Source organism: Tamandua tetradactyla, chromosome 3 (assembly GCF_023851605.1).
Source record: "Tamandua tetradactyla isolate mTamTet1 chromosome 3, mTamTet1.pri, whole genome shotgun sequence".
In the NCBI taxonomy this organism is placed as follows: Eukaryota; Metazoa; Chordata; class Mammalia; order Pilosa; family Myrmecophagidae; genus Tamandua; species Tamandua tetradactyla.
In genome coordinates, this window is record NC_135329.1 from 163,519,879 (window position 1) to 163,530,889 (window position 11,011).

The 11,011-nt window shown below is 43.0% G+C and overlaps 1 protein-coding gene and 1 pseudogene across 8 annotated transcripts in view; both read right to left on the reverse strand.

The window, feature by feature from the left end:
* OSGEPL1 (O-sialoglycoprotein endopeptidase like 1) overlaps positions 1–11,011 on the reverse strand; it is an 84,556-nt gene that overhangs the window by 71,501 nt on the left and 2,044 nt on the right. For 7 of the 8 annotated variants that reach the window (XM_077154440.1, XM_077154443.1, XM_077154442.1 and 4 more), the window contains exon 2: positions 413–800. In XM_077154440.1, coding sequence (XP_077010555.1) covers positions 413–800 — 388 coding nt within the window. Of the gene's footprint in view, positions 1–412; positions 801–9,958; positions 10,073–10,287; positions 10,499–11,011 lie in introns of those variants that run through there. The other variant, XR_013172961.1, reaches the window with a different exon arrangement.
* LOC143677874 (actin-related protein 2/3 complex subunit 2 pseudogene) lies at positions 9,163–10,064 on the reverse strand (annotated as a pseudogene).

Here is an 11,011-nt window from a genome sequence, read left to right on the forward strand (position 1 = left end):
GTAGAGTCAGCAATTGTGCAATTTAATCACAGTATTTTGAGCATCTTTAACGTCCTTAATGTTAATCTTTATATTCTCATATTTTACATTTGAATGGTACTTAACAGTTTACAGGCACTTTCACATATATTATCTTATTTGATTACACACATAATGACAGCTGCAAATTATTTGAGCCTTTATATACTGATGCAAAGTTCCTACGATTTATTAGTTATGGGCAGGAAAGAATATTTTACAAAATTATGGCCAATAACTATTTTTTTTTCTTATTGTGCATATTTTCTTTCAGTCTAATAAGAATTACTCAGGAGTATTTAGATGAATGGTAGTAGTGCATCCATTGCTATTTAACTGAAACAGACACAATAATAGGGAAGGATGAAGAAATCAATTCTTTAATAAATATTACCTTGTCAAGCATGTCACCTGGTGCTATATCCAAAGACTTTCCAAGAAGCAGAAAATCTGAAACTCCCTGAACTAATGACAATAGACAGTGACCTCCAGAAATCAAAAGAACTAAAAAAGGAAATTCTACTTTATTGGTCAACCTAATGGTAAGTGCATGGGCCTCCATATGATGGATGGGAATGAAGGGCTTTTTTAACTGGTCTACCAGCTGTAAGCTAAAGGATAAGCCTACTCCCAAGCTTAAAGCAAGTCCTGGTTTTATGGTAGTTGCAATTGCTGAGAGTTCACTTGGAGAGACTCTACTCGCAGAAAGAGCTTCTTGAACTATTCGTTGAATATTTTCTCTGTGAAGCTGTTGAGCTACTGGAGGAATAATTCCACCTGTTCTGAAAGGAAAAAAAAAGTGAACTTCTTATCATTTTAAGGTTATAAAAAAGAGGACGAAAAATTGTATAGTATAAAGGTACATTTTCAAATTATTATATATCTAAAAATGTTAGTATTTCAAGTATTTACAAATACGTGTAGCTTAAGATGCAGCACACTAGGCTCTCTGTTTCTCCCCATTTGACAGACAGCTGCATCTTTTCGTGCAGGGCTGTTGCATCCCTGAGACATGATGGTGAAGGTTGGAATAAATGGGAGTTTACCATATTGGATACCTAGTCGTCAGGGCTGCTGTTAACTCTGGAAAAGTACAGGTTGTTGCCATCAATGATCCCTTCATTGACCTCAACTACATGGTCTACATGTTCCAATATGATTTCACCCATGGCAAATTCAAAGGCACTGTCAAGGCTAAGAACAGAAAGATTGTCATAAATGAGAATTCCATAACTATCTTCCAGAAGTGAGAACCCACCAATATCAAATGGTGTGATACTGGTGCCGAGTATGTTGTGGAGACCATGGGTGTCTACATGACCATGCAGAAGGCTGGAGGTCACTTAAAGGCTGGTGCCAAGAGTCATCATCTCTGTCCCTTTGACCAATGCCCCCATGTTTGTGATGGGTGTGAACCATAAGAAGTATGACAACTCCATCAAGAACATCAGCAAATATCTCCTGCATTACCAAATGCCTGGCCCCCTGGCCTTGGTCATCTATGACAGCTCTGGCATCATGGAGGGACTCATGACCACAATGCATGCCATCACTGCCACCCAGAAGACTGCTGGATGGCCCCTCTGGGAAAATGTGGTATGAGGTGCCCAGGACATCATCCCTGTATTTACTGGCACTGCCATGGCAGTGGGCAAGGCCATCCTAGAGCTGAAAAGGAAGCCTACTGGAATAGTTTTCTGTGTCCCCACTGACAAGGTATCCATCACGGATCTGATCTGGAGAAAGTGGTCAAATACGACATCAACAAGTGGTGAAGCAAGCATCAGAGGGCCCCCTAAGGGGTATCCTGGACTACAATGAGGACTGGGTTATTTTATGTAACTTTAACAGTAACACCCACTCTTCTGCTTTTGATGCTGAGGGTGGCATTGCCCTCAAGCTCAATCCTGGTGTGATTATGAATTTGGCTTCAGCAACAGGGTGAGGGACCCCGTGGCTCCAAGGCGTAAGGGCCCCCTAAACCATCAGCCCCAGCAACAGCACAAAAGGAAGAAAGAGGCAGTCCTAGCCCCAATTCCATTCTTCCACCTTGAAAATAGCCAGTCCTCCACAGCTTCCATCCTAGACTCCCTGCGGAAGGGGAGAGGCTCAGAGGCCCTACCTGGTCACGTACCACCAATAAAGTACACTGTACCAAACAAAAAAGGCAGCAAATTACAATAAGAACTCAATATGGAATGGTGAGGGTAATAATGTCTCTCTAGTGCCTTCTCAGGCTTTTCAGACTTGCATACAACAAACATCTAAGAGTTTGTCTACTGATTAATGAAATACCAAAATAATCCTGCAATGTATTCTAGGGAAGAGGTGTTGAATATGAGAGGGACAGGATAAAATTGTATTTTACAGACAGAGATTTTTTTAAAAGAGATTATTGCAAAAGCATGTAAAGTGATTACAGCTAACAACTGGGTAACAGTGGGAATTGGCATTAGATCTGCTAGTTCTATATACAGAAATGATCGTTTTTTGTAGGAGCACTGAATGAATATTTATTTAATAATTAAAATATGTGTTGTGTCAGGCAATTAAGAGTATATTAAAGAAAGAATATTATTTCAGTACATCCATATTGTGATACTAGTTTCCTTTATTATTCAAGGCTACTTTTTCTCTTTTATTATCTCTGTTAATGGCATCAACAACCTCCTAATCAATTGGATTTCAAAGTTCACCTTTACCTCCTTTTTATTTCCCTCACTTTCCATATTTAATTCTCATTGCCACTACTAAGTTCAAAAAGTCTTTATTATTTCAATCTATGAAATATCCTTCTAATTGTCCTTCCTCAGCTATATGCTCATTCTTGGCATCCATATAATACTGTGGTGCCAGAAATACTCCAAAGCATTATTTGATTCTGTTAACTCTCCTACTCAAAAACCTTTAATTTCTTGGAATTTGGTAGACTTTAAGATCAAATTATCTCCCTCCACTTATTTCTTCTTTCTCCCTCTTGCCCACCTCCCTTCCTTTCTATGCCTCTTTTCCAAAGTTTATCTTCCAGAAATTATTTTATCTTCCACTAGGGACAAGAGACGAATAAGACTATGGCTTTATTCTCACAGAATTAAAAGCAAGCATATATTCTCATCTTACTATAATTTTTATACAGGATGGATAGTGGACGATTGGGGAGCAACGCTAATAAACAGGCAGGAAGCCATTTAGTCTTAAGGCTGAAGCAAGAGTACAGGCAAGAGACAACAGGCTTCAACTAAGTTGATGGACAGGGAGAGAGAAATTTCCAAAAATATTTGGGAGATACATTTACTGTGATTGGCTGACTGATTTGGACATGGAGTGGTGAGGGAGAGGTCAAGATGACCTTCAGGCTCGGAGGAAGGGACTCCCTCCCATAGTAATACTCTATTGCACTTTTCAGTTTTACAATGATCTGTGTGATGGTTAGATTCTGGGGTCAATTTGGTGAAGTGATTATGTCCGTTGCCTGGTCAGGCAAGCACTGGCCTAACTGTTGCTGCAAGGATATTTCATGGTTGGTTAATAAACCAGAAGGCTGGTGTAATAAATCAACTCAGTTGACTGCACCTGCGGCTGATTACATCTGCAATCAGTTAAGGCAGGTCTCACACAACTAGACAATCTAATCAGTTGAAGTCTTTTTAAGGAAGAAGACAGACTCTTTCATTGCGTCTTCAGCCAGTCAGCCTCTCCCGTGGAGTTTGTCCAGATCCTTCATCAGAACCACCAGCTTCACAGCCTGCCCTATGGATTTTGGATTCTTCCATTTCCACAGTTACATGAGACACCTTTATAAATTTCATATTTACATATCTCTCCTGTTGGCTTTGTTTCTCTGGAGAATGATGACTACAGGAGTGGTTCTTGAGAAATCGAACCTTAAAAATGGGTTTTTATAATTGTTTTTCTGCTCTGACTAGACTCGAAAGCACTAATGACTCTGTTTCCAGTAATCAAGATGGCACTGACAATCTACAGGATGAGTTGGCAAAAGAGATACTCAAAATATCACCATTAGATTCTACTAACTGTGTACTTATATGAGGCAAGCTCTGGGTGAGAATGTTTTTGACCTTTACAGAGTTTTGTGGAATTAAGATATGTAATGATGTGGCTGGTTGTTGTTAGATATGCTGGATACAGTGATGAGGGAAAGGGATGAGCTGAAGGCTTCAAATTTGCACCTTAAGCACCGTATGATCGATGCAAAAGTTTCCATGTGTGCCCTGAAAGAAAATCTTATTTCCTGTGATCACAGACTCAAGATCTCTAAAAAGCAGACACAAAGCCTTATTGTGTGTAGCAGATTTACAACGTAAACTAAAATCTCAACCTTGAAGGGTGTCTGCTGTTAGGGCTTTGATTGGAAAAGAATGGGATCCTGAAACATGTCATGGTGATATATGGCTTGATAATGAAGGCGATGGGGAGATGGAATCCCTGACATCTTCTGAGCCTTTGCTAGATAGACCTGTAATGGAATGCTTTGAGGAAAGAGCTTCTGGACCTCCAACCTGTCTTGAGTTAACACTCTCCTGGCCTCCAGTCTCCCCAGAGGAGTCTGCCATCCAGCCTCTACCTAAAGAGATTAACCCTTTAGAGCCTGCTAACCCTGTAACCACCTCCCCTGGGGAAACAGCTCTCACTGCTCTGGAGTGACTAGACCTGTTTCACCAGATGAAACTGCAACAGAATGCCCTGAGGTAAATGGCTTGAAAGACACTTCTATTTTTTTCATGACCTACTCATAACAATCCTCTTTTCTTCAAGACCTGTAAATAGACTTAAGTCTCAACAGGCCCCAAAAGGTGCTGTACAGAGTGTGACTCATGAGAAGGTACACTATACTCCAAAAGAATTGCATGAGTTTTCTAATCTATATAGACAGAAATCAGTAGGATATGTGTGGGAATGGATATTAGGGTGTGGGATAATGGTGGAAGGAATATAAAGTTGGATCAAGCGGAATTTATTGATATGGGCCCATTAAGCAGAGATTCTGTATTCAATATTGTAGCTCAATGGGTTAGAAAGTGTAATAATTTGTTTGGATGGTTGGCTGAAATATGAATCAAAATGTGGCTGAAATTAACTGAGGTCAAAATGCCAGAACTGTCCTGGTATAATGGAGATAAGGGGATCCAGAGGCTTAGAGAGATTGGAATGTTAGAGTGGATTTATCATGGAAGACCTGCTCACACACCCTAGGAATAATCAGAGGGCACATCTTTTACCAGGACCTTGAGAAATAAATTGGTGAGACTAGCTCCATCATCCCTGAAGAGATCTGTAGTCACCCTTCTCTTTAGGTCAGATATTACTGTGGGAACCTCTGTCACTGAGCTGGAATCCTTATGGGGATGATCGGATTCTGTTTGCAGAAGCCGTGTGGCGACAGGTAGTTATCATAGACAAGGTGGGCATGGCCACCATAATGGACAGCAGACTCAAAGCAGCAGTCAAAATAATCTGACTCACAGAAACTTGTGGCATTGGCTAGTAGGTCATGGGTTACTTAGAAGTAAATTAGACAGGCAGTTTACTAAATTCTTGTTTGAGTTGTATAAGCAGAATTCTAGGTCAAATGAACAGAAGTCTAACTTGAATTAAAAAAAACAGGGAGTCATGGCTCCTTAATCAATTCCCAGACTTGAGAAAGTTTACAGACCCAGAGCTCCTCAAATGAGATAAGGATGGGTACCCTTTTATACTGCCCCAAATTTACACTGTTAACGTTCCTCCCAGCCTCCTCCAAGGAGACCTATGGCCTTTTCCCAGGGTGACTATGCACTGGGGAAAAGGAAATGATCAGCTATTTAGGGGATTATTGGACACTGGCTCAAAAGTGGACCTCGTTCCAAAAGACTTAAAATGTCACTCTGATCCACCAGTCAGAGTAGGGGCTTATAGAGATCAGGCGATCAATGGAGTTTTAGCTCACGTTCATCTTACAGTGAGGTCCATTCTGTTGGTCATTTCCCAAGTTCCAGAATGCATAATTGGAATCGACATACTCAGCACCTGGCAGAATCCCCTCATTAGTTCCCTGACTTGTGGAGTAAGGGCTATTATGGGAGGAAAGGCCAAGTGGAAGGCAGTAGAACTGCCTCTACCTAGCAAAATAGTGAATCAGCCAAAACCATATTCCTGGAGGGATTGTAGAGATTAGGACTTGAAGGATGCAGGGGTGGTGATTCCTACTACATCCCCATTCAAGTCTCCTTTTCTGGCTTGTGCAGAAAACACATGGGACATGGAAGATGACTGGATTATTGCGGACTTAACTAGGTGGTGACTCCAATTGTAGCTCCTGTTCTGGATGTAGTATCATTGCTTGAGCAAATCAGTACATCACTTGGTATCTGGTATGTAGCTATTGAGCTGGCAAATGCTTTTTTCTCAATAGCTGCCAGTAAAGACCATCAGAAAGAGTTTGCATTCAGCTGGCAAAGTCATGAGTATACCTTCACTGTCCTGTCTCAGGGGTATATCAACTCTCTTACATCGCAATCTTGTCTGCAGGGACCTTGATCGTTTCCTCTCCCAAAAGACATCACACTGGTCCATTATATTGGTGATATCATGCCGCCTGGTTTAGTAAGCAAGAAGCAGCAACTGCTCTAGACTTATTGGTAAGACATTTGCATCAGGGGATGGGAGATAAACCCAACAAAAATATAGGGACCTTCCACCTCAGTGAAATTTCTAGGTGTCTAGTGGTGTGGGGCATGTCAAGATATCCTTTCTAAGGTGAAGGACAAGCTGTTGCATCTGGCCCCTCCTAAGACCAAAAAAGAGGCCAAACAACAACTAGTTGGCCTCTTTGGGTTTTGGAGACAACATTTTCGTCATTTAGGTGTGCTACTCAGGTCTACTTACTGAGTGACCAGAAAAGTTGCTAGTTTTGAGTGGAGAACAGAACGAATGGAGGCCCTGCAACATGTTGAGGCTGCTGTGCAAACTGCTCTGCCACTTGGGCCATATGATCCAGCAGATCCAATGGTGTTTGAAATGTCAGTGCCAAATAGGGGGATGCTGTCTGGAACTTTTGGTAGGCCCCTAAGAATCACAACGCACACCCTTAGGATTTTGGAGCAAATAACTACTCTCTCTTTTTTTTTGCAGTTGAACTTTTTAATATATCAGAATATGCACAGCACATGCAATAACAGCTCTAAACTAATACAATAAGCAATTACTAAAGCTACAGTGACTTGAAGTTCAATTTTTACATTCAGCAAGTTCAAATCCATTCTTACATGATTTTTAAACCTTATTTATTAACTGAAAATATTGCTTGCTGATAAAAATTGCTCAAATGCTACCGCTAAATGTACAAGTCACTGACTATGCCAATACAACAAAGATAAACATGTTTGAGGATACTACTCTCCTTCTGAGAAACAGCCTTTAGCTTGGAACTGGGCCTTAGTAGAGACTGAATGCTTAGCCATGGGTTACCAAGTTACCACGAGACCTGAGTTGTCTATCATGAGCTGGGTGTTGTCTGACCCACCAAGCCATAAAGTTGGGCGTGTACAGCAGCACTCCATCATAAAATGGAAATGATATATTAGAGATAGGGCTTGAGCAGGTCTGGAAGGCACAAGTTACATGAGGAAGTGGCTCAAATGCCCATGGCCCCCACTCCTACCATATTACCTTCTCTTTCCCAGACCAGAGCTATGGCCTCTTGGGGAGTTCCTTACAATCAGCTGCCTGATGAAGAGAAAACTCAAGCCTGGTTTACAGATGGTTTTGCATGATATGCAGGGTCCACCTGGAAGTAGACAGCTGCAGCACTACCACCCCATTCTGGGATATCTTTAAATGACAATGGTGAGGGGAAATCCTCCCAGTGGGCAGAACTTCAAGCAGTGAACCTGGCTTCATTTTGCTTGGAAGAACTGGCCAAAGGTGCATTTGTATGCAGACTCATGGGCTGTTGTTAATGGTTTGGCTGGATGGTCAGGGACTTGGAAGGAACATGATTGGAAAATTGGTGACAGAGGTCTGGGGAAGAGGTATGTAGACAGACCTTTCTGAGCGAGCAAAGAACATGAAGATATTTGTGTCCCATATGAATGCTCACCAGAGGATGATTTCAGCAGAGGAAGGTTTTAATAATCAAGTGGTTAAGATGACCCATCCTGTGGATACAAGTCATCCTCTTTCCTCAGTCACTCCTGCCACTGCCCAACAGGTTCATGAACAAAGTGGGCATGGTGATAGGGATGGAGGTTATGCATGGGCTCAGCAATATGGACTTCCACTCACCAAGGCCGACCTGGCTATGGTTGCTGCTGGGTGCCCAATCTGCCAGCAGCAGAGACCCACACTCAGTCCTTGATATGGCAACATTTCCTGAGGTGATCAGCCTGCTACCTGGTGGCAGGTTGATTATATTGGACCACTTCCATCATAGAAAGGGCAGTGATTTGTTCTAACTGAAACAGACACATACTCCATATCTGGGTTTGCATTCCCTGCATGCAATGCTTCTGCAAAAACTACCATATGTGGACTTACAGGATGCCTTATCCACTGTCATGGTATTCCACCATGGTATTGCTTTTGATCAAGGAACCCACTTCACAGCAAATGAAGTGTGGGAATTGGCACATGCTCATGGAATTCTCTGGTCTTACTACATTCCCCATCATCCAGAGGCAGCTGGGTTGAACAGTGGAATAGCCTTTTTTTTTTAAGATAGAAAGATTTTCTTTATTAATGACCCCAACCGTATTTCTTTAGATACAGGAGTTTTGAACTCAAATACTTGGGAGAAAACAAGTTAAGATTGCATTATCCTGCAACTCATTACCAGTAACATATTGCAAAGCAAAAGAGCTTGGGAAAGCGGGTGGAAGGGAAGGGAGCGAGGGAGGGAAGAAAAAAGAATTAAGTTGATCAAGTGGAATTATTCTTTGTATTTTTTTTTTTTAATTCTTGGGAACTATGAAGTCCTTGCAAGCACAGCTCGTTTCTGCAGATTATTTTCCAAATGTGTACAAAATGGAACCAAAACGGAGAATTCCTTAAGAACCTGAAGAGGTGCAACATTAAAAGCTACGATTATCCTGTAGCAAGTGTTCCAGCCTTCAGCTGCCAGCTACTTCCTCCTTCTGTGCCCAACAGTTAGCGGGATGAAAACGTCTTCCTGGTGATTGTTTTCATTTCTTTTTTCTCAGCATCTGGGCATGCACGGTTCAGCACTTAAGGAAGTCAGATGTTTTTGCCCGCATACGTGTGTGAATATAGGCCTTAGAGCACTTGATGTGATAGTGCAGGTAGTCTCGAAACGTGTGAATCAGGTTGATGGTGTTGTCTCGGGCACTGGCATTGGTATGGCGAGGGAACAGCACAAAAGTAATATAGCCAATGTTGTCACCCACAGCGGCATCTGTGTCTTTCAGCTCCAGAGGTGGTTCCCTGTGGCTGAACAGGACCTGTGGGGCTGTGTGGCTGGCTCTGCGTCCTTCTTTGAACTCCTGCATAAATACCTTTCCAATGACCACATCGTCGTCATCTTTAAACACTGTGCTGAAGACTACCGTGACTCTGTCCTTTTTGGACTCAACATACATGGTCTCATCATCCCTATAATGGATAACTGCCCTGTTCTCTCCTTCCTTGCCCTCTTCTTGGAACTGGAAGTATTTCTCAAAGACAGAGGCAAAACAATTTCGTTTCAACATGCCAGCCTGATGCACAATTGAATCCTTGGATGCAGGGAGATTTTCAAGGTCATATAGCAAAGAGGCATTGTATCCTGATTCTGGATTTACCAAGAAACTCCCGTACACCCTCTTTAATAACTCGTCAGCACCATGTGCCTGAAGTTCCTTACAGAATTTCTAAGAAATACTGACCATCACTTTTGTTTTGTCTCCATTAGGATTTGAAATATGATAGAGGACCCCATCAAAATCTGCAAATGTTACTTCTACTGCTTCTGGTTTGTTTCCGGTGGCGGCGTTCTCGAACTTGAGCGCAAGCGTCTCCTCGATGATGCGGTTGTTCACCTCCAGCAGGATCATGGCGGCGGCTACCCCGGGCAGGGGAAGGAGAAATGAGGGCGGGTAAGGGTGGGTAAAGGAGGAAAGGACGGAGGGAGCGGCCCTACTGCCCCCTGAGGAGAGGGGCTGGGTGCGGTAGGAGGTACGGGAGAAGGGGACAGGGACCAGGGGAAGGGGAAGGGGAAGACACACGCGCTAACCCGCGCACGCACTCACTGTGGAGACAACCACCCACCCGACAGACCTGGCCCCCGAAGCCTGAACCCACCTGCCGAGCCGCCGCCGCCGCCTCCTGGAATAGCCTTTTGAAGACCCAATCATGGTGCCAAGAAGGTGGCAATACCTTGCAGGGCTGGGACAGTGTTCTCCGGGAGGCAGGGTATGCTCTGAATCAGCGTCTACTCTATGGTGCTGTTTCTGCCACAGCCAGGATTCATGGGTCCAGGAATCAAGGGCTGGAAATGGGAGTGGCACCACTATCACCCTTAATGATCCACTAGGAAAATCTTTGCTTCTTTTCCCTGACCTTAAGCTCTGCTGGCCTACAGGTCTTAGTTCCAAAAGGAGGAAGGCTCCTACCAGGAGACACAACAATGATTCCTTCGAACTTGAAGTTTAGACTGCCACCTGTCCACTTTGGGCTTCTCATGCCCAAATCAACAGGCATGAAGGGGAACAGTTCTGTCTGGGGTGACTGATCCTGACTATCAAGGGGAAACAGGACTGCAGCTACACGATGGAGGTAGAGTTTTCCTGGAATAAAGGAGAACTCCTTAGTATTACCTGTCTCTTAGTACTCTCATGCCCTGTGATTAAAGTCAATGGAAAACTGTAACAACCCAATCCAGGCAGCACTATCAATGGCCCAGAAACTTAAGGATTGACAGTCTGGGTTACCCCACCTGGCAAAGAACCAAGACCAGTTGAAGTGCTTACTGAAGGTAAAGGGAACATGGAATAGGTAGTAG